The sequence below is a fragment of the Monodelphis domestica genome, chromosome X, assembly GCF_027887165.1.
Source record: "Monodelphis domestica isolate mMonDom1 chromosome X, mMonDom1.pri, whole genome shotgun sequence".
Taxonomy (NCBI): Eukaryota; Metazoa; Chordata; class Mammalia; order Didelphimorphia; family Didelphidae; genus Monodelphis; species Monodelphis domestica.
The window spans coordinates 64473001-64496817 of record NC_077235.1 but is presented as its reverse complement, the minus strand read 5'-3'; the positions used below and the strand labels follow the sequence as shown (position 1 = coordinate 64496817).

The following is a 23817-nucleotide window of genomic DNA, read 5'->3' as shown; positions in this document are numbered from 1 at the left end:
CACAAAGAGGGTAGCTAGGAATACTTTGTCGTGTATGATGATAAATGATAATAACAATGTCAGAAGGGCAGAGAGGGGAAATAAACACACTAAAAACTACTGGCGGAGCTGCGTATTGGCTTGACTATTCTGAAAAACAATTTGGAGTTATTGGAGAATAGTCATGAAATCTGTGGTCCATTCATCTTGCTACCAGGAGTACATCCCCAAGGTTGGTAATGACTCTCTTTTTTAAAAGACTTAAACTTTTTGCCATAGTCATAGTCTTAGGGCCGACACGTCATATACCTAAATGCTAATGTACGTATGCTCAAAAGAATTCCGACCACTTTGTGTAGCTGTCCTAAAATATCAGTCTTCTCTTCTTCTAGACCTTTCTATTTTTAGTTCATCCACATTCTATCATAGCCTTCTCAAATCCCAGAAAGTGGTCTTGCCTACTGTGTTATAAAAATGTCGGGGGACATTTTTCGGGGCTTCTAATACTTTCTGGTGGCTTATCAGAACATCAAGACCATTTACATGGTTGGACCCCAGTTACTAGGGGCGTGACAAGAGTGGCAAGGACAAATGATAGCCTCAGCAGGAGGTGTGACCACACTGGGGCACCGTGCCTGGATCCATAGGTAGGCAAAGAGGTGAAAGGAATGAGTTCGGCCCAACTCAACTAGGATTCATAGCTGAGAGCCTTTCATTAGGAGGGACAAGTTAGAAATGACAAGTCACAGCCACTTGGGTGGCCTTTTTGCGTACCAACAGGGCAGAGATGGTGTGGTTTTACAACAACAGAGTGGAAGATGTGTTGACTAGCTAAATGATAGTGGCCCAGGAAAGTCTCTAAAAGAGTAATAACTTTCACCAGGCAGCAAGAGGGCGGAGGCAAAAAAGGCGAATGTCAGCAATATGCAGGCCAAGGAGCTGAGAGAGGCTAAGGGTCTGAAAGAGAACAGCTGAGGGTCTGAGAGAGGCCCAGGATCTGAGAGAAGCTAAGCCATGTGGACTCTGGCAGGAGGAGTTTTCCTGTCTCCATGCAAGACAGACTGCACCAAGGCCAAAAGCCTTCCCTACCTCCAAGTGGAAATTTTCCAGGGAATTATCCTCTTCCCCACAAGTGAACAAGTCTAAGGGAGATTGTACCTATTCACTCATGTATGAGAGGCTGAAAGGGCTTTTATTGCTTAATTTCTTCTTGTTTCAATGCAATATTTTATTATCTGATTTATGATTCTTGCCCAGGCAATTGGTAAAGAATGCATTGAATAGACATTCAAGCAGAATAGTATCCCCAAAATGAATTCAGGTAGCAGTGGGAAGTCAGAACTGAGTGGAACACCCATAGTAAGTGTATTGGCCTTGATTTTTATTGGGAAATATACCTTTGTGTCCAAATGTCTAAGGTGGGTTCTACTTTTCCTAAGTTATTGAGTGATTCGGTATCTTTCCTAAAAAACTTGGCACATCTTGGAGCCAAGGCTGGGCTGAGTGTCTATAGATGCGAGATGATAACTTTAAAACTCTGAATCATATAAAATAGTAAACAAATAAACCGTTCCTCAAATATAGTCAGATAAACATCAACAAACTAGAGCAAAAGAAACATAGTGATTGCAAAATTTTCTTTTTGTCTTTTCCCCCACTCAAGAAGTTCCAGTGACTCCCTATTGCCTTCAGGATCTAATACAAGCTCTACTATCTGAAATTTGAAGTCCTTCTCAGGCTGGCTACTAGATCTTTCTAGACTGCTTAATTACCACTCTCCTTCAGGCACTGTAGAGTCAGGCCAAATTGACTTTCTTGCTGTTCTTTACAAATGACATTCTATCTTCTGTCTCCAATCCTCTACCCAAGCTGGCTTTCACACCACTGGAATACCATCCACCTCTTGGAATGTCTAGTTTTCTCCAAAGCTCAGCTCATTGAGCCACCCTCTACACAAAGGCCTTCCTAATCCTAAACCTTCCCTAATACTCACCGCCAGCCACCAGTGCTTCCTTCCCCAAATGACCTCAATTTGAATCTGTATATTTAATATTTACTATAATCAATCAGCAAACATTTATTGAGGACCTATTCTGTGTTAGGCATTGGGTATTCAAGTATAACTATGAGTTTATGGAGCATAAATACAACATGAGTATTTATGCAGTAGTTTAATCCAAGGTAGTCTAGGAGGAAGGGTATGAGAAGTTGGGGGTATCAAGAAGGTGGTGCCAAAGCTTTTTATTCAAGGAAAAGAGGGACTCTGTAAGGCAAGGAGGAAATGCATTCTAGTTATGAAGCATAGCCTGTAAGTACAAAGCCACAGAGATGGGGATGGACTGTTATGTATGAGGAACAGAATACATGCCCGTTAGCCTGGATCACAAGGTTCATTCAGGTAGGGGAGTGTCATCCAATGAGGCTGGAAAGATAGGTTGGAGCCAGGATGCAAAGAACCCAAGAAAAGAGTTCTATTTCATCCTAGAAGCAAAAGGAAGCCACTGGAGTTGATTGAGTTGGGGAATCACGTGGGCTTAAGGAAAATTCATTTATCATCAATGTGGAGGATATACTGGAGAAAGGAAAGACTTGAACATCGGTTAGAAGGCTGTTTCAATAAGCTAGGAGAGAGGTGCTGGCCATGTGATCTGAGACAAAGGGTCAGAAGAGAGGGTAAATCATAGATGTAGAAATGGCAAAAATATGGTAACTGATTGAATATGAGGGATATAAGAGAATGAGAAGTCCAGGATAAGGCAAAGGTTACTAATCTGGCAGAGTAGAAGGATGTTGATGCCTTTGACAGAAATAGGGATCTCTGAAAAAGAAGAGGGCTTAGAGAGAAAGATAATGAATTCGGTTTGGGACACGTTGAGTTGAAGATGCCTCCAGGAGCTTGTTCGAAATGCCTAATATACAACTGGTGATGTGAGACTGAAGGTCAGGGGAGACACTAAAGCAAGACATGTTAACACTTGTTAACATATCTGCATAGAAATGACAATTAAACTGGTAGGAGCTGATGAGGTCACCAAGAGGATGAATACTGAAGAAGAAGGGGCTTAGGGTAGAGCCTGGGGGAACATCTATAGGTAAAGGGTGTGATAGGGATGATAATTCTGTAGAAGAGACTAAGAAGGAACAATCAGTCAGGTAAGAGGAGAACTAGGAGATGATATGGTCATGAAAACTCAGAAAGTGAAGAGCATCACTATATCAGATAAGGCAGATAGGTCAAGAAGGATGAGCACTGAGAACAGACCATCAGATCTGGCAATTATGACAGAGTTGGTCATTTTGGAGAGAGACGTTTCAGTCAAGTGATGAGGTAGGAAACCAGACTATAAAAGGTTCAGGAGTGAAGGGTGAGGAGGAGAAAGCAGCAAGTATCAAGGAATTGTGCTGAGAAAGGGGAGATGGCTTGTGGGGATGGCAAGTTTTAATGAAAGGTGTTTTTTTAAGGATGGAAGAGTCTTGGTTTGCTTGAAGGCAGCAAAGGAACAACCAGTAGAGAGAGATAGAATGAAAATGAGAAAGAAGAGGGAGAGCATGATTGAGGTCACAATCTGCTGGAGAAAAGAAGAAAGGGATAAGACTGAGTGTATAGGTAGACTGGCTGGCCTTGGCAGGGAGAAGGGCCACCTCTTTGTCAGAGACTGAGGGAAAGGAAAAGAAAGTGGGTGAGCAGATCAAGCAGATGAAGAGAAATAGAGAAGAGAGAGCTCACATCAAGTAGCCTTGATTTTCTCATTAAAGAAAGAGGCAAATGAACACAACTACAAAACACTTTCCACACAATTAAAACTAGATCTCAATAACTGGAAAAACATTAATTGCTCATGGGTAGGATTAGCTAACATAATAAATATGACAATCCTACCCAAACCAATTTACTTATTTAGTGCCATACCCAACAAAGTACCAAGAAACTTTTTTTATTGAATTAGAAAAAACAATAACAAAGTTCATTTGGAAGAATAAAAGATCAAGAATATCAAGGGAAATATGTGAAGGAAGGTGGCCTAGCAGTACTAGATTTTAAACTGTACTATAAAGCAGTGGTCATCAAAATAATATGGTACTGGCTAAGAGACAGGAGGGAAGATCAGTGGACTAGAGTTGGGGTAAGTGACCTCAGCAAGACAGTCTTTGATAATCCCAAAGATCTCAGCTTTGGGGACCTAAACCCACTATTTGATAAAAACTGCTGGGAAAATTGGAAGACAGTATGGGAGGGATTAGGTTTGGATCAACATCTCACACCCTACACCAAGATAAACTCAGAATGGGTGAATGAACTGAATATAAAGAAGGAAACCATAAGCAAATTAGGTGAACACAGAATAGTATACTTGTCAGATCTTTGGGGAGGGAAAGACTTTAAAACCAAGCAAGAACTAGAAAAAATCACAAAATGTAAAATCAATCATTCTGATTACATCAAATTAAAAAGGTTTTGTATAAACAAAACTAATGCATTCAAAATTAGAAGGGAAGCAACAAATTGGGAAACAATCTTCATTAAAAAACCTCTGACAAAGGTCTAATTACTCAAATTTATAAGGAGCTAAACCAATTGTACAAAAAAATCAAGCCATTCTCTAATTGATAAATGGGCAAGGGACATGAATAGGCAATTTTCAGTTAAAGAAATCAAAACTATTAATAAGCACATGAAAGTGTTCTGAATCTCTTATAATCAGAAAAATGCAAATCAAAAGATCTCTGAGGTATCACCTCACACCTAGCAGATTGGCTAACATGATAACAAAGGAAAGTAATGAATGCTGGAGAGGATGGGGCAAAGTCAGGACATTAATGCATTACTGGTGGAGTTGTGAATTGATCCACCATTCTGGAGGGAAATTTGGAACTATGCCCAAAGGGCACTAAAAGACTGTCTGCCATTTGATCCAGCCATAACACTGCTGGGTTTGTACCCCAAAGAGATAATAAGGAAAAAGACATGTACAAAAATATTCATAGCTGCGTTGTTTGTGGTGGCAAAAAAAATTGGAAAATGAGGGGATGCCCTTCAATTGGGGAATGGCTGAACAAATTGTGGTATATGTTGGTGATGGAATACTATTGCGCTCAAAGGAATAATGAACTGGAGGAATTCCATGTGAACTAGAATGACCTCCAGGAATGGATGCAGAGTGAAAGCAGAGTAGAGTGAGGAGAACATTGTACACAGAGACTGATACACTGTGGCACAATTGAATGTAATGGACTTCTCCATTAGTGGCAATGCAGTGATCCTGAACAACTTGGAGGGATCTATGAGAAAGAACCCTATCCACATTCAGAGGAAAAACTGTGGGAGTAGAAACACAGAAGAAAACAACTGTCTGATCACATGGTTTAATGGGGATATGACTGGGGTTATAGACTCTAAATGATCACCCTAGAGCAAATATCAATAATATGGAAATAGATCTTGATCAATGACACATGTAAAGCCCAGTGGAATTGCATGTCGGCTATGTAACCATGGAAAAATATTCTAAATTAATTAATTAAAAAAATTTTCCAAATTAATAAAATTAATTAAAAAAATTTTTTAAAAGTAAGAGGCTAGTTCCTCTACTGAGAGTAGGAAGAGAGGCAGTGTGGGAGACTGGAAGAGGCAAGAGAAAGTCTGGCATAACTTCTCTGGGGAGTGAGATAAAGAAGAAAATAGGGAATAATAAAAATACCACCTTCCTACAAGGATAACCCCAGCTGAGACTGGATAACATGGAACTGTAATGTATCCGGTCAGCACAGCTATGAGACTTCTTCCACTACCAAAGGAGATGATGAGAGCTATCCTGGACCCAACTGAAGAGCTGAGGGGCAAGGGATCTGGGATAGTGTAATGTTGAAGTGGCTAACCTTGGGTTGAGGTTAAAAGGCAAGTGAAGTCAGAGGACAGGTAATGGCTTGAGAAGGCACTGACCAGTGGATGGCGTGGGCATCTTGATGAAGACAAAGAATAGTTTCAGGAGAGGTGAGGCAGAGGGAAAGATAGAAGGATAGAAATTCATGGTTAGGTTAGATAAGGGGACATAAAAGCCTCTAATTAGGGAAATATACATGAAGGCAAAGGCTGTTTCCTCATTATTGTCTCTATCTTTAGCACCTAAAACAGGGCCTGATTCCTACTAGAAGTTTAATAAATGCTTTCTTGCTTGCTTGATTCTAAAATCTTCGGAGCACGAATCCCAGATTTGCCTTCCATTTTCCTCCCTCTCTTTCCTAATTGATCTCAGCATTGTCCTCCTTTCCTTCAATTTATGTGGCATTGGAAAACCATGCTTCACTAGAATGGAGGAAAACCAGATGAGGACTCAGAGCCTCAGGGGAGTTGTATTTCCTTTGAGGAGAATATGAGCCAACCAAGGTTTAAACATGTCAGTTCCTCCATGGGCCTGAGCTTTTCCAATAGCATTCCTCAGGCCTAGTGTCTGCCTGAGCCCAAATGGAATGGGGCCTCCTTTCTTTAAGACACAGAGGCAGCAATGGCCAGCATGGCCTCCCTTTCAGTCAAAAGGTAGCTATGGACAGTGGATTCTCATTGGGTCCAGCCTACTTTTCCTGTGACTCATGGAACTTGATGGCTTTCCAGCCTGGTTCTTCTGTCACCTATCTTTTGGCTGCCTTCTACATTGACCCAGCTCGTGGTTTGGCTTTGGTTCCCACCTGCTATCTTAGCATTTCTCAATAGCCTGCCCTGTCCCCCACCCTCAAACTGATCTCCCACCTGCCTCATCCTAGCCAGGGCTATTAATCCCTCATTTTCCCCACTGAACAGCATAGGGGTTTTCCACAAACACCATTCCTTTAGCCTACAGTGATTTATGCTTTCCTCCAAGCATTTGCTCAAGTTCAGTCCTCTTTTTTTGACTATGGGAAAAAACCTTACCCCTCAGTTCTATCATTAACTTTAGCAGAAGTTAAATTGAGAAATCTCAATTAGTTAAAAAAAAAAGGAGTAATCATAGCTTGGAGAAACCCCCAAAGACTAAATCCAACCCCTTCTTTTTACAGAGAAAGAAACAGGCTCAGGGAGGCAAGACAATTCACACACAGACAGTATGTGTTTTCCTGGCTCTAAGTCCAGTGCTCTAGCCACTACCCCACACTGCCTCATGAAGATCTCTTTTATTATCTGTGAAGTTCCCAAATCTCTACTCTCTATCCCTCTCTGGTTCCAGATTGTTCGCTGTCCATAGTATAATTATCCCACCAGCTCAACCTCAATGTAATGAAAGCAGAATTGTTTATCTCTTAAACCCTGCACACTGTCCAATTTTTCCATGACCGCTGATTATAATCCTACTTTGCCTTTCCTCCAAGTCTGAGACCAAGGACTCTCTCTTTTACAGCGCCTCCAAAGATTCAGCTGCTAAGGCCAGTTGCTCCCTTCTCTAACATTTCTGAAAGACCCCTTTCCTTGTCTCCTGATCTCACCATTTTTAGGTCACAAAAGTAGGGGATACAAGTTTGATCCTTTCCTTCTCCATTCCCTTTCCCTCCCCATGGGTGTCAACCAAGAATCTAAACCCTGCCCTAAACCCCTGTGGTTTACAAATGAAAGAAATGTGGTCAATGGTGATTCCAAAATTAAATTAGGCAACAATGCATCAAGCAGTGTTTTGAAAACAAACTGTTGAGCTCCCTGAAGCATTTCCAACAGATGGGGCCAATGCTGTAAGTGGCAGGCTGTCATGAAGCCACAATCACAGAATCTCAGAATTGGAAGGGAGCAGCTAGTCCAACCCATGTCTGAAAAAGGGTCCCCTCAACCACATACCCAATGAGAGGTCAGCTAGCTCCTGCCTGAAGATCTCCGTACCCTGTTGACACAGAGGGACAGTGATTGCTGTGGCAATCAAAAAACACAAGCTTCGGGTTTCCTTGTCCAGGGGACTTTGAAAAATCTCCAAAATCATAAGCATAAGGATTCTTGCTCTTATCTCCTCCAGAAATGAGGGCTGTGGTCAGGGCCAACCCCTAGTAAAACTGATACATGAGCTGCCTTTTCAATAATTATGAGCCTTCTACATACTTCCCTCTGTCGGGGGTGGGTGGTTGGGTGACCTTTACGATCTACAGCACACTTGGGTGCACAAGGCAATGGCTTTGGTGCAGTGAGTGGTCATGAGCTACAGAGCCCATTTGGGAACTAAATGAAGGACCTCAGCTTCATTAGCACTGCACTCCAAACCAATCCTTGGAAAACAAAGGAAACCCCTAAAGAAATCAGGAGCTATACTCAGAAGGCCAATTGTCCAAGCATGCCTCTCTGCTTACTCGATTTGTCTTATGACCAGATACTGTGTCATCAGGTGGAAAGGGAGAGAAAGGAAGAGAGCAAGGATAGGAAAGAGGAAATCCTCTTTAATCAAATTGAACAAGACTTAAATTACTGTGCAACCACTAGTCTGGTTCTGAAACATGGCAGGCCTAAGACTAACAGGCTGCCGTGCCCCTCTCCTCCTAATCTGGTGATGTAGCAGTCCACCCCTAGCTATGGGCAAGGGAAACAGTTGGTATGTACAGATTGCCTTAGAAGAGAGCATGCTCAGTATTGCACGTGGCTGGGAAAGCCTCTGACCCTTGACCCCAGCTTCCCCCAGGTTAGGCGGGAACACAGGTTTCTTTGTGATCACCTGATTAAGAGAAACCACACCTATACCTTGTCATTAACCAATGAGAATCATCCCTATGTACTGTGTATATTTGCATATCAAAGATTATATATAGCCCAGCAAGCTCCGCCTCTCTCTCTCTCTCTCTCTCTCTCTCTCTCTCTCTCTCTCTCTCTCTCTCTCTCTCTCTCAGGCTAGCTGATGGCTGTCTTGGCAGGAGCTTGGCCTCTGGCCAAGCTCCATCTTTAAACCTTCTCTATCTTTCTTTCATCTCTCCGACCTGTGTGGTATTAAATGTGGATCTCTGGACTGGTATAAGCCTTCGGAGTGGTCCTTTGATCAAAGCTTGGCTGTGGCTTATGGATAATTAATAAAGACTCATTCCTGCCACCTCATATCTCTAATTTGACTCCGTCATCCCCCTTGTGGTATCTAAAACTTCTATCCTGTCTCTATCTTTCTACCTTAAAGCTTCTCTCCCCTCTGAGGAAGCTTTATCTTGCGATTCCAAGTGCCCTGTGGCCTGGGTGAGAACCCCATTCCCTGTTATCACCCCCTTGCTTCTTCCCAATACATCTCATGTCATTGTCTCCTGAGTCCCTGTTCTGCTTCCTTCTGCTCTTCCACTAGGCCCTCTGGAATATCCGTTTTTATTCTTAACAAATTTCCCTGCACCTTAGACCTATTCCTTGCATGTTCTGTCTATCTTCTTGCCATCACAGGAAGATGGATCCCCAATGAGACAATGTACCTACCCCCAATACACTAGATTGGAAGGAAGAGTGGATATACTACTGTCAACGTGGAATTTAGAAGTCCCCAGTTTATTTAGTTGGGAGGTAGAAATCCCACTTCACTGGTCTCAGGCTAACAATAGACAATCCACTTCAGGTGGGAGCTAAGCCCAATCCGAAGTTGAGTGACTCTGGCGCTATAGGCAGCGTGTCAGTCTTGCAAGCTGAAGGTCCTTAGTTTGATCCTCAGAAGGAGGGTGTGATATACTGGGAAAAGGCTTCTGGAGATGAAGAGTCACTAGTGAAGTAGGACCTTTCCTCAGGGAGAAAACTCTCCTATGACAAGGTCAAAACCTGGGATTTCTACCTCCCAACTAAATAAACTGGGGATCTCTAGATTCCACATTGACACTATATACTATTTACTCCTTGCTAGTATTTCCAGAGTCTCCCCCAATACTGTCACTCACCGACCTTTCTTCCTTTCTGTCCACTCTATCCAAGTATGTCACCCTATCTAAATCCTTGTTGCTATTAGCAACTGACTCCCAGGTCTTTCTCTTTCTCTTTTTATTTTTTTTTAAACCTTACCTTCCATCTTAGAATCAATACTAAGTATTGGTTCCAAGGCAGATAAGTGGTAAGGGCTAGGCAATGGGGGTTAAGTGACTTGCCCAGAGCCACATAGCTAGGTGTCTGTAATATTTGAACCCAGGTCCTCCTGACTCCAGGCCTGGTTCTCTATCCACTGCCCCATCTAGCTGCCCCTTCTTTTCTCTTAATAAAAAAAGTTTTATTGATGCTTTAAAAACAATTTCTATTACTTTTCAGTGACTTTTTCTTCAACCCTTTGGCAAAACAAATCAAGACACCAGCCATGTTTGAAAATGTATGCCCCATTCCAAATCCATTGTAAATTGTTCTTCTGATTCTGATTATTTTGCTCAGCACCTGTTCATAGAAATCTTTCCAGGTTTCCTCACATTCTTCATATTTGTCATTTGTCATTTCTTCTAATAAAACAATGTTTAATTGCATTCATTTATCACAATTTGGTCACTTAATCATAGGCATTTTCCTTTCAATTCTGTGCTATTAGCAAAAAATGCTTCCATAAATATTTCTACATATACAGGGCCTTTCCCTCTGTCTTTGATCTCCATGGAATACAGTATCTCTTTCACATTGTGACTTTCCACATCATGGACTCAATATATTGTAGATTGGCATAAGAAATTAAATAGGAATTGGAGGGGAGTTTTGTGGAAGCCACAGACAACATGCAAAGGTCACCAGATAACAGAGTTTAGAAACTCAGAAATGTATAAAATATGTGTATAGTATTTTAAAAAATAAGCATATTTTATCTCTTCACACCATCAATATACACAATCTCTTTTTTTACGTTAAAATAAATAATAAGTTAAAGCTTGCAAAAAGAACACGATAGCCAACAGATGATACACAAAGGCTAGAAATGTTAATACTGGCCTACATATAGCTTATGACCAAACACTTAACTCAGATATTAAAATAAGGTACTGTAAACACACCATAAAACAAAAAGAAAAAATTCAGACTTCTTCTCTGATATGAACATTTTTTATGAGAGTTTTCCAGATTGCTGGGACACTACACCCCAAACCCCTGCGACATGGAAGGCATCTTGTAGATGCCTAGTACAACTATCACAGGATCAAACAATATATATGCATTAGTTACTTTTTTATTAGTTACTTTTTAATTTTTAAACCCTTACCTTCTATCTTGAATCAATATTGCATCAGTCAGTTCAAAGGCAGAAGAGTAGTAAGGGCGAAGCAATGGGGGTTAAGTGACTTACCCAGGGTCACCCAGCTAGAAGTGTCTGAGGCCACATTTGAACCCAGGACCTCCTTTCTCTAGATCTGGCTCTCAAAACACTAAGCCACCCAGCTGCCCCAGTTTAGTTACCTTTTAGTATAATTCCATAGTATCCACCCAAAGTGCTTTAGTGTGCCAGTTTTCCCACATCCCTCCAATACTTACCATTTTTGTTCTAGGTCAATTTCCCAATCTCATGGATGTAAGGAGAAACCTTGAAATTTTTTAAATTTGCATTCCAATTATTAATCAATTGAAACATTTCTTTCCTATCCAATCTATTCTCCACATAGCAGCAAAAGTGATACTCCTAAAATGGTCTAAATGCATTACTCTTCTACTTAATAAACTTCTTGTTGCCTCTATGATTAAATATAGACTCATTGGTTTGGCATTTAAAAGTTCTTATAACCATATGTATATATATAACTTACCTTTCCACATGTACTACATATTAGTCCTCTTCATAACACACTATGATCCAGCAAAAGTGCTTATTGATGAGACTCCATCTCACATCTCTGCGTTTGCACTGGTTGTTCTTCATGCCTGGAATGCCCTCCCTCCCCATTTCTGCCTCTTAAAATTCAGTTTCTTTCAAAGTATAACTCAACTGCCACCTTCTAGAGGCAGCTAAATGGTGCTGCAGCAAAATAGAGCACAGGAAGAATTGAGTTCAAATCTAGCCTTAGATGCTAGTTGTAGGACCCCGTCCAAGACACTTAACCACTGTTTGCCTTAGTTTCCTTACCTATTAAGTGAGGGTAATACTGAAACCTACTTCTCAGGGTTGTTGTGAGGAGGAAAAAAAAACACAACACGTTGTAGCATGTAATAGGCTTATTCCCTTTTCCTTCCTTCCTTCTTACCATTTATATGGAGTCTTTCTTGATTCTCTCAGATGATGGTGTTCCCCCCTCAAAAAATGATCATACACATACATACACATCTCCTCCTGGGGTACATTATAAGCTCTTTGTGGGCAAGGACCATTTCTGTTGTGATCCCAGAACTCAGCATAGAACCTGGCACATAGTAGACCTTGATAAAAGCACAGTGATTGATAGTTTATTTGAAATGAGAAAATTCTAATACTCTTTTGTGCTTACTTTTTCCCATTATTTTCCTTGAGAATATTGACTTTTTTTCCTCCAGATAAATTTTGTTATTATTGTCTAGTTCTACAAAGCAGTAGTTCTCAAAATGTAGTCCAGGGATAGTTGGGGGTCTGTGAGCCCCTTTCAAAGGTTCTGTGGGTTCAAACCTCCCTAAGGCCTTCTATCTTGGAATCAATACTACATACTGGATCTAAGGCAGAAGAGCAGTAAGGATGAGGCATTTGGGGTTAAATGACTTGCACAGGGTCACATAGCTAGGAAGTGTCTGAGGCCAGATTTGAACCCAGAAACACCTGTCTCCAGGCCTGAGCCACTTATCTGTCCCTCAAAACTATTTTAGTAATAACACTAAGATGTTTTTAATTTCTAAAATGACAAACAGATATATAATCTCCATAAACAAAAGCTCTTTGGGAGTCCTCAATAATTTTAAGGGTATAAAAGGGTGATGAGATAAAAAAGTTTGAGAACCATTAGTATAAAGTAACCTCCCCTCTTGGTAGTTTTAAGGAAATAGCATTAAATATACAAATTAATTTAAGTGTCATGTTTTATAGAGATGTAATCCAGCCATAAATACTGAATTTCTATATTTTGTAAAAAGTATTTATGTATAAACACATCCTGTAGTTACTTTAGATGGAATTTCTTTTTCTATCTATCACTGCTGGGTTTTGTTAATAATAAACATAAAGACTGAATATTCTTGTGAGGTTTTTTTATATCTTGCTACCTCCCTAAAGTTACTAATTGTTTAATGACTTGAGGATTCTTTAAGTAAATTATATAGTCTACAAAAAGGCAATTTTGCCTCCTCTTCACCTCTGCCTATTCCCTTAATTTCTCTTTCTTGATATAACTATCATTTTTAGACCTTATTAAATAATAGTCATGACAATGATTATCCTTGCTTCACTTTTGTTCATATGAAAAAGGCTTCTAGCATTTCTCATTCCATTATATAAAATACTAACTGTTGGTTTTAGATAGTAACTATTCATGAAATTAAGGAAAAGTTTGTTAAATCCTATGCCGTTTAGCATTTATAACACAAATGAACACTATATTTTGTCAAAAGCTTTTATTTGCAGCTATTGATATAATTATGTGATTTTTATTGTCATCTCTATTAATATAACCTACAATGTTTAGTTTTCCTAAAGGTAAAGGATCCCTTAATTCTTAATATAATCTTGTTACAGTGATTCATCTTTTGAATGCAATTCTGTAGCTTCCTTTCTAATATAATGAATGTTTTTACATTGAGATTAATTAATCCTGATCTATAGTTTTCTTTCTCTCTTTTTATCTTCCCTAGTTTGTCTCCCATCTTTCTCAAGGACTTAAGTACCTGGCTCACCACCTATCTCTATTTCAGGCAAAAAAAAATATGTACATATTATTTTTTTTTTTGCCTTAAATACTTCATCCTCCCAGTTTACTAACTTCTTCACACCCCATGTCTTAAACCTTCACTCCATCTCAGGTCTCCCTTATATTTCATTTCTTTCTACTGAATTTTTAGAACTGACTCCTTTTCCTTCTTATTTTTTTTGTCATGCCTTACCCTTAGCAATATCAATCTGTAAAGGAAGCAAGGTGAGATGGAAGCCATGTTGTATGGTCAGAATTGCTTTATGTCTCAAGTTATGAGTCATTATTAGTCTCCTCTCCTAAGTCCATATTCTCTTGGCTCTGGTTCTATAACCCATACTGTCTTGGATATCTAATATATCCCCTCTCTGAGGTGTGATATAATCTTGAGATGTAAAACCCTTTCTCAGAGAAGATGGTTTTCTAATGGGCAAATCTCCTCTCCATACACCCTGGCTAGGTTTCTTACCACAGATTTACACTTGGGAACATAAATTAGTCTTTTCCTCTTGAGTGTCAAGGTAGCACTGAGGCAAGAGCAGCTCCCAAAAGCACTCCATTGAAGCTCTCCCTCTGAGACAACATGAAACCTTTAGTGACAGCTCTTTGGGTTCAGCCATTTGGCTAGTTCCAAGTCTGCCTAATTACACTATCATCTAGTCCCCATCTTTCTATCTTTTTCACAAGAGCAGGAGAGATTTTATCATATTCTTTGCTAAAATCTAGGTAAACTAGATCTGCAGCATTCCCTTAATCTACTAGCTTAGGGACCCTGTCAAAAAAGGAAATAATGGCAGTGTGGCTTGTCCCTGCAGAAACTTCGCCTTCTCTTTGTGATAGCTGCTTCCTTATCTGGATATTCACTAGCCCTCCTTTTAATAATCGTTTCCAGAATTTTGGCAGGACTCAAAATTGAATTCACTGGCCTAGAATTTGAAGGTTTTATTCGCTTCCTTTTTTCAAAGTTAGGACCTCTGCCCTTCTTCCTTCCTGCAACATCTCTTTGTTTTCCATGGTTTTTCTAAGATCATGGACTGTGTCTCAGCCTTTGCATCTGCCAGTTTTAGCAGTACCCCCAAAATATAGCTCATCTGGGACAAACGACATGAATCTTTCAAGGGCAGCGTAGAAATTTTACTATCTTCTCACTTATCATAGGCATTATTTTGCTCTATCCTTTCTAGTTCAAAGGTCACTCTCCTCACCAGAGAAAACAGGAGCAAAACAAGAAGGAAGCAGCTCTGCTTTCTTTCTGTCATCAGTTGTCATCATCTCAGCCACTCTGAGCAGTAGGCCTGAGACTTTTATGATCTTCTTTTCTCCCCTTAACCATCTTAAATGAAACTTAAAACATCTTTTGTGCTGTTCTTAGTAATTCCCCTCAACTTCAGCTCATTCTAACCTTTTGAACTCTTGAAATTATTTTTTATAACATTGTGTGTTGCTATGTTGTGTTGTATTGTATTGTATTGTATTGTATTGTATTGTATTGTATTGTATTGTATGGAGGTAGCTGGGTGGCAGGAGAGAGAGGCCAAGGTACTCTAAACAATGACCCTGAACAAGTCACTTACACTCTATTCACTTCAGTTTCTTCAAGTGTAAAATGGGGATAATAACAGCATCTGTCTTGCAAGGTTGCTGTGAAGATCAAATGAGATAATATTTGTAAAAAGTGGCAAGCAGGTGCCAAATAAATGCTTATTGCCTTCTTTGTATTCTGTCCTTGTTTCTATATTCTGCATATTTGTTTTCAATCTGAATTGAATAGTAACTTCTAGCTGTATCCATATCAGTCTCTCTAGATAAGTCCTCTTCTTATCAAAACTGTTTCTCTCTGTGCCTTCATAATTTTATCCTTGGGAATTTTCTATTCTTCCAAGGTTGAGTTCTGACTTTTCTTAGCCCAAGGAACCTTACCTCTACTTCCCTGGGACCCTCCAAAGGCTGCTTTCCCTAAATGTAAGATGGGACTGCCTATGCCAAGCTTTTCTCTCCTTTCTCAGTTAGTGGGGTAGTTCTCAAATACCTGCTTAGAGTGCCAAGTACCATACTAAACCCTGGGTAAACAAAGATAAAGATGAAATGGTCCCTGCCTTCAAGGAGCTTACATTCAAATGGGAGGAATACATAAATAACTTAATGTAATCAATTTATTATAATAATAATTCATTTTAATAACTTAATAATTTTAAAAATGCACTAGACTGGATAGAGGAGATTTGTCTTTTTTCTCTTCTTTTTTTTTAAACCCTTACCTTCCGTCGGCTCCAAGGCAGAAGAGTGGTATGGGCTAGGCAATGGGGGTTAAGTGACTTGCCCAGGGTCACACAGCTAGGAAGTGGGTGAGGCCAGATTTGAACTTAGGACCTCCCATCTCTAGGCCTGGCTCTCAATCCACGGAGCTACCCAGCTGCCCCCTTTTTTCTCTTCTTAATAGACACTTCCCTACTCCCCAGTTCATAACCAATGGAAAGTAGTCATAGAAGGGGAAGGCAGGTGCAGCTGAGATATAGGATAGGGGCCAAGCCAAGCAGAAGACCCCTATAGAACATACGATTTGGGTTGAATCTTAAAGGAAGCCTGAGGAAAATAGGAGGCAAAGATATTAACTTACATCCTGATACCTTGGTTATGACGATGACACCTCTGATCCTGAGCAGGGATAGATGGACGGGTGGACAAATAAACAATATAGATATACATGTACAACATACACACAGCCCTCTTCCCCAGAATTGCTACTGTGTGAGGGTTGCCCTAGATGGCTTCTAAAGTTGTTTCCAGCATTAAAATGATGTGGTTCTTATGGCTTTCTGTAGAGGACTCAACATTAAATAATGCTATTAACCATATCTGTTATGTATAATTAAAGAAGCTAATTTTTATGGAGCATTTTCAGTGAGTTTGAATGTATCTTTTATTCAGAACTATTTCTATAGTATAACATCTGCCTTTCTCTTGAATCTGTTTCTTTTTACTCCCCAAACAATTTTGGGCAGTAGCCCAACTGGCCCAAAACGTTCTGAATTATTGATTTCTGGGCAAAGCGATCAGTCACCGTGGATCCAAATAGTCATGTGACTGGAAGGACTCTAATTCTAGGCCTTGGCTGGATGGAAAGCGAGTAGGAACTGCTCGGAAATAGTTCTGCCATTGTGGATCACTATATCCTGAGCGAATACTGGACCTGACCAATAACCAGTTCCCAACACAAAAGACTTCTCATTTACAAGTCGATAAACAAAAGCGACAGAGTTTTGCAAGGTTGGGAGACCTAAGATTGCATTCGAGTTTAGAAATGACCTGGGATAGTTTCTTCATTAAGCTGCCCCAGGATTTGGCTTTGGGAACGATGAGCACTGCCAGCTGTCATTGATTCTCTGAGCAAGCTTGCTTTGATTCCTCCCTCAGAGTCATTAAGTGTTTGGGGGCCTGCCTGCTCAGCTATACAGTACTGCAGTAGTTAACAACTGACACTGTGTTACCTTCTGGTCATCTGGGATGGGACTGGGGGCAGGTGAACACCGCCCCTCCCTCATTCAGCTGGAGCCAGCAAAGTAGGTCTCAGGAAAAAGCAGTGTCCAACAGGTATCGGGACCCCAACAGGTCATGGATCAAAGACCCGGATTTCTATTATGAGGTGAGCCTCTCGGGTTCAAAATGATGGTTCCTCATGAACCTTATAGTCTGGATTATTGAGCCTTGCCTTTTTTCTTTCTTAATAGACCTTTCCCTCCTCCTCAGTTCAAAACCTATTCCTTCCTTGAAAGAAGGTAACCACCTTTACTGACTTTCAGAGCTGGCAAAGTTTGGAGTGTAGAAGATAAGATATTGCTAAGATATAGCTTTGGGGAAAGAGCTCTGAGGAGCAGACCTGGATCCTAGCAAGAATAATGACTAGCTAGAGTAAAAGCAATAAACAGAACTTTCAGATACTGGTTTTCTGGGGACTCTCTTGAACTTGGCATTTTTTCCCCTTTTCTCTCCATGAAAAGAAGAGTAGAGACTTGGCTCAACTCTCATGCTCTCTCTCTCTCTCTGTCTCTCTCTCTCTCTCTCTGTCTCTCTCTCTCTCTCTCTGTCTCTCTCTCTCTCTCTGTCTCTCTCTCTCTCTCTGTCTGTCTCTCTCTCTGTCTCTCTTTCTCTCTCTCTCTCTCTCTCTCTCTCTGTCTCTCTCTCTCTCTGTCTGTCTGTCTCTCTCCCCCCCTCTGTCTCTCCCTCTCCTCCCTCTCTCTCCCTCTCTCTCCCTCTCTCTCTCTCCCTCTCCTCTCTCTCTCTTCCTCTCTCTCTCTCTCTCTGTCTCTCTCTCTGTTTCTCTCTCTCTCTCTGTCTCTGTCTCTCTCTCTGTCTCTCTCTGTTTCTCTCTGTCTCTCTCTGTGTCTCTCTCTGTCTCTGTCTCTCTGTCTCTCTCTCTCTGTTTCTCTCTCTCTCTCTCTCTCTCTCTCTCTCTGTCTCTCTGTCTCTGTCTCTCTGTCTCTGTCTCTCTGTCTCTCTGTCTCTCTGTCTCTCTGTCTCTCTCTCTCTCTCTCTCTCTCTCTCTCTCTCTCTCTCTCTCATACCCCCTCTCGGTTGCTCACAAGAATAGCAGCCTCTTGGCTCTGTACCCCTATATTCTCTATGTTAACAGCCAGGAGGGCTGGAGCTTAGGGGGCTCTATCCCCAGGAGGCATCCAGGAGAGCAAAGTAGAGGGAAACCAAAGTTTCCTCCTCTCCTCCACTCTTACTTGTTTTACCCCTTTTCCTAGTGGGCTCCCCTCTAGCTTTCCCTCTGCTCTTCAACTCTTCCTAAGCACCCATTTCTACCTTCCCAATTGCATAGCCTGTAGTTCATGTTTAGTTCCAAAATTTGACCCTCATTATACAAGAAAGATTCTGGACAGGTTTGTATAGTTGTACTAAGGCAGGAATTTCACCTGATGGTACAGGCCCTCAAGAATTCTCATGAATTGTCTAATTCATATACTCTGGGGTTTGGGGAGGGGGCCAGTGGCCAGTGCATAAGAGACCCCAAGAATCCTGGCCCCCAACACATTGGGATTCAAGCAAGCTTGGTAAGAGATCGTAGATAGAGAGTTCATTAACTACTTCTCTTTCCAAAGAGACTGAGATCCCTATGCTGCAATCAAACAAGGTAAGTCCAAACTTCAGGAAGGCTAATTTTACACAAGCTATAATGATGGTTTAAACAGGAAATGTCAAATCAATGAAAAGACAGCAAACCTTATAGACTTGTCCATAGGTCCCATTTCCAACCACCTGGACTAGTTCAAATATGCCAGCTGGATCCTGTGAAAGGAAGAGAAAATAGAGTTATCCCTTGGGCAGAAAGAACTGGCTATTTAGGGAAGGATTTCAATTGTGTCTATATGCAGCCATGTTCATTTGGAACACACCTGGAAAGATCACAGAATGTCAGTTCTAGAAGGGACTTTTAGGGTCATCAAGTTCAATACCCTCCTTTTTACAGAGGCAGAAACTGAGGCTCAGCAAGAGAAGGGAAGAGGCTTGTCCAAGGTCATAGATGGAGTACGAGAGGTGGAGCCAGGATTCTTTGGTCTGGTCCTTTGACACCAGGTCTTGTGCTAACGACCTCTGCTGGAGCTCTCCTTCCAAGATGACATGGAACCACTTACTACTCTGAATCTGGCCACTCATTCACATCCAAAGCCATTAAATAGATTGTCATCTGTTCCCATTTCTCCATCTTTTCCACAAGAAGAGCATAAGACAGTTGCATGACATGAAACTTCCCTACCTTCCAGGTTCCATCTCAAAAGACTAGCATTTAGGGGACTGCAAGGGTGGCTCAGTGGATAGAGAGCCAGACCTGGAATTGGGAGGACCTGGGTTCAAATGAGACACTTTCTAGCTATGTGACCCTGGACAAGACACTTAACCCCCACTGTCTAGCCCTTAACCATCTTTTGCCTTGGAACCAACACACAGTATTGATTCTTTTTTTAAACCCTTACCTTCCATCTTGGAGTCAATACTGTGTGTTGGCTCCAAGGCAGAAGAGTGGTAAGGGCTAGGCAATGGGGGTCAAGTGACTTGCCCAGGGTCACACAGCTGGGAAGTGTCTGAGGCTAAATTTGAACCCAAGACCTCCCATCTCTAGCCCTGGCTCTCAATCCACTGAACCACCCAGCTGCCCCCATCTTACACTACTTAAAACAATCTTTTCTTTAATGGTTTATGGGCAAAATAAGGAATATTTCAATTACTCAACAAATATTTGGTGAGCATCTACAAAGGCGCACTGTTCAGTGCTTCAAAATAAAGTGGAAACAAAGCAATCAATCATTCATTTGTTCAAATCTGTCCAGTCTAGCTCTCTGCTGTTATCCACGTCCAAATTCAGTCTTGGTAATGAGTTAGAGAGGTGGCTAGCTTTGTACACTAACTTTGGTATGATTTAGCCTCTACGGCAGAAGTTGTTGCTGTTCAGTTATTTTTCAGTCCTGTCTGACTCTTTGTGACCTCATTTGAGGTTTTCTTGGCCAAGATACCAGAATAGTTTTGTCATTTCCTCTTCCAGCTCATTTTATAAAAGAGGAAACAGAGGCAAAAAGGGTGAAGTGATTTGCACAGCATCACACTGGGAAGAAGTATCTAAAGGCTAGATTTGAACTCAGGAAGAGGAGTGTTCCTGACTTCAGGCCAGGTGCTCTATTTACTGAAGCACCACCCTGCTACCCCCTTTTATGGCAGAAACTACTGGGCAAATAAGCTGGATAATTACCTACCTTTGCTGTATTTTGATCAATGTGTATACACCCACTCACCTTTTTCCCCCAACACATCCCATCCCTCCATTATATGCAGCCAAAACTATGACTTGGGCAACAGCTCAATGATTAGACTCAGCTGGGCACATTCGGACAAAGAGAATGGTTGGCTCCAGGTCAACCAACATGCATTTATTAAGTGCCTATTATATACATCAGGCACTATACTAGATATTGAGGATGAAAGTGAAATTAATCCTTGCCCTCATGGAGCTAATATTCTCCCGGGAGAGACAATGTGTACACATTTAAATGAATATATGCAGAACTGACCCATCCAAAGTAATTTTGGCCAACATCAGAAAAGGCTTCCCATAGAAAATGTCACCTGAGCTTTGAAATTCCCCAAGTCTCCCTCCCTCTCCTTGGCTGTATGCTGTTCTCATTCATCTCAGAAGGCAGCTGCCTTCTTCACCAAACTATTCTCAAAATAAATGTACAATAAACAGACAATCCCATCAATAAGCAATTATTTCATGGCTCAGGTCTCCTTTTAATTGTCCAAGTTAGAGGAAAACATTTTGTCAAGAAATTAGAAGTCAAAATAGATCACTCTCAGAGCAATCTTGATCTAAAGTGCATCACTTTTATAATAATTCAGAGCGAGATTTATGTGATGAAAACAACAAAAGGAGTTCCTCTGTATCTGCTTGAACCATTTATCACCTTAGCAGAATTCTGTGGATATCATTGGGAGATTTATGGGAAACATTATGAACTTGGTAGCATCAGTCTGTGACCATCTGTCAAAAGCATCAGTCATGTTAGTTGATGCCCACTGATATCGCTGACTGAAGGACCATTCTTTGTTCCCTTCAAGGTCCTTATTTGGGCTTCGGAAGGCACTGTATTTATTAGCAAGAGGCCAGATTTTCTGCACGTGGAAGGACTACTTAGGATTCCCTTTAGAATTTCTCTGAGAACCTTTGACAATAAATCTAGTTTTGTTTTCTAAAGTCCTTTTTAGAGTTGCATGGAGTAAAATTAATAAAGCAAGGCCCCTATTCAGATTTATATGGCAGTAGCTATGATCATTCACCAGTTGAATATTAGGGAAAATAATTTCCAGTCTACATCAATGTATTCAAAGTTTGCTTGAGCCACATCCAAGTTACTTTAAAAACTGTCTTCCTCTCCTAAAACAAGCAAGTCATCTTGATGCTTCCAGCTTGTTTATTTAGTCCAAGTCTCCAAGATTCGCATTTGGGATCAAGTTTCACCTTCCCTAGAACTTTTAAATAAAATACTTTCCTGTGTATCTTCTCTGGAGTCTCTCATTTGAGGTTTACCCTATTTGTCGCCAATGTAGGTACAGTGGAAAGAATACTGAATGTGAAGCAGTAGGAATGGGGTTTGAATCCCAGCTCTTCCCCTTACCATCGATGTGACCCTGGGCAAGTCCTTTCCTCTCCCCAGGCCTCCATTTCCTCCCCCATAAGAGGCTGGGTTGGACAAGATGTTCTCCAAGGTCCCTTTCAGATCTAGAACTAGGATCCTATAATCTTAGATCAATAGAGAATATTGGGAAAAGAGAAGCTGTGTTTTAGAGTTAGCATATGCAAACAATGATACATCTGTTCTAAAACGAGATTTTTTTCCACTCTTTTTCTCCCTAAATTCCTATTTAGGGCAGCTGGGTAGCTCAGTGGGTGGAGAGCCAGGCCCAAAGATGGGAGGTGCTGGGTTCAAATCTGGCCTCAGATACTTCCTGGCTGCGGGACCCTGGGCAAGTCACTCCACCCCCATTGCCTAGCCCCTACCACTCTTCTGTCTTGAAACCAATACACAGTATTGATTCTAAGACTGGAGGTAGGGGCTTAAAAAATAAACAATAAAATAAAAATAAACCTAAATTCCTACTTACTAAGTGAGGTGTACAGGTCTAAATGACTGAGGAAAATGAAGATTAGACTAGGGATAAGGATGTGGCACCCCAAATTCTCCTTTTAGTTTTACCACTGACGTGCAATCAGAGGCAAAAATGTAAATGACAAAATCTATGAAGGAATGAACGATTTCAGAAAATAAACCGCTCTGTCAAGTCAGAGAAGCCTCACTTTGAAGTTCCACAGTGCCCCAAGCCATGGGGATTGTTTGGGTTGTCACCCTGACTGCAGTGTTACCTGCAGAATGAGGCTGGGGACTTCTCCCCATCTTGGTTTTCTTATATCTGTAAGGAAAACAAACAGAAAGCAAGCAAACCCAATTCCATGGGGGACTTAGAAGGAGTGAGTTATAACTAAGAGATACGGTTATAGATCTGAAGCTGGAAGGGATCTTAGAGGCCACAGAATCCAACTCTACCCCTTCCTTCTTTTACAGAGAGGGAAAACTGAGGTTTAGGGATGTTTGATGATTTGTCAGTGATCACCCATCTAGTGTCAGAGGGAGGATTTGAACCCACAGACTGTGTCTCCAAGTTCATATACCATCTGTTATGCTATGTTGCTTCTCATAAAGTCCTAAAGCATTTTGATTATGTAAACAGTGACATGAAAGGTAGCATAGCAGAGTGGATAAAGAGTTGGGCTCAGAGCTCCAAAGAGCCAAGTTCAAGTCTTACCTCTGATACATACTGGCTTTGATACCCTGGGCAAATTGCTTCTCTCTTTAGTGTCTCAGGCAGTTGCCAATAGAGCAGATTCTGATCTTCAGGGCTATAGGGAGTTGGTTCCCTCCACCAATGGAATTATAGATCCTGTCTAAGAAAAAAATCCTACTTGCACTTATGGGGTTTTGCTGTACTCTTGTATTCACAGACCACTACGCTGACTATGCCCAGACATTCAGGGCATTGCAGGGCTGCCTCCTCTAGCCATTAGTATTTCAAGGCACTGTGATTTTAAATTTAGCCTAAGAAAAAGAGAATTTGCATGGTGGGTTAGAAGTGGGAAGAGTTTGGTGGCAGGAAAGTCAGCTGTTGTACTATTCTAGGCACACAAGGATCAACACAGACTCACAGGATCCTAGACTTGAAGCTCTTAGCCCACCATTTTACAGAAGGGGAAACTGAGCCCTGGAAGGCAAAGTGACTTGCCACAATCCCACAGTGAGCAAGAAGCCAAACCAGAATTTGAACATGGGTTGATTTGACTCTGTCAAGCTATTTGGGAAGAAGAATGGATAGGAGTTGGTGGCAACTTGGATTTCAAAGATGAAAGAGGGGAAAGAGTCCAAAATCAATCAAGTGTTAAGAGACTTGAGGAATGGCTGTAACACTGGTGGATGTCAGGGAAGTCAGTTTGAGGAGGAAACTGATAAGCTCTGATTCAGACATGGTGACCTTTGAACTAAGAGCAGCACATCCAAGAGAAGACGGCCC

At 41.1% G+C, this 23817-nt stretch overlaps 1 protein-coding gene across 3 annotated transcripts in view; it reads right to left on the bottom strand.

The window, feature by feature from the left end:
- The window catches only part of NRK (Nik related kinase), a 257667-nt gene that overhangs the window by 226112 nt on the left and 7738 nt on the right, over nucleotides 1–23817 (bottom strand). For all 3 annotated transcript variants that reach the window (XM_056809266.1, XM_056809265.1, XM_056809267.1), the window contains exon 2: nucleotides 18928–18993. In XM_056809266.1, coding sequence (XP_056665244.1) covers nucleotides 18928–18993 — 66 coding nt within the window. The remainder of the gene's footprint in view (nucleotides 1–18927; nucleotides 18994–23817) is intronic.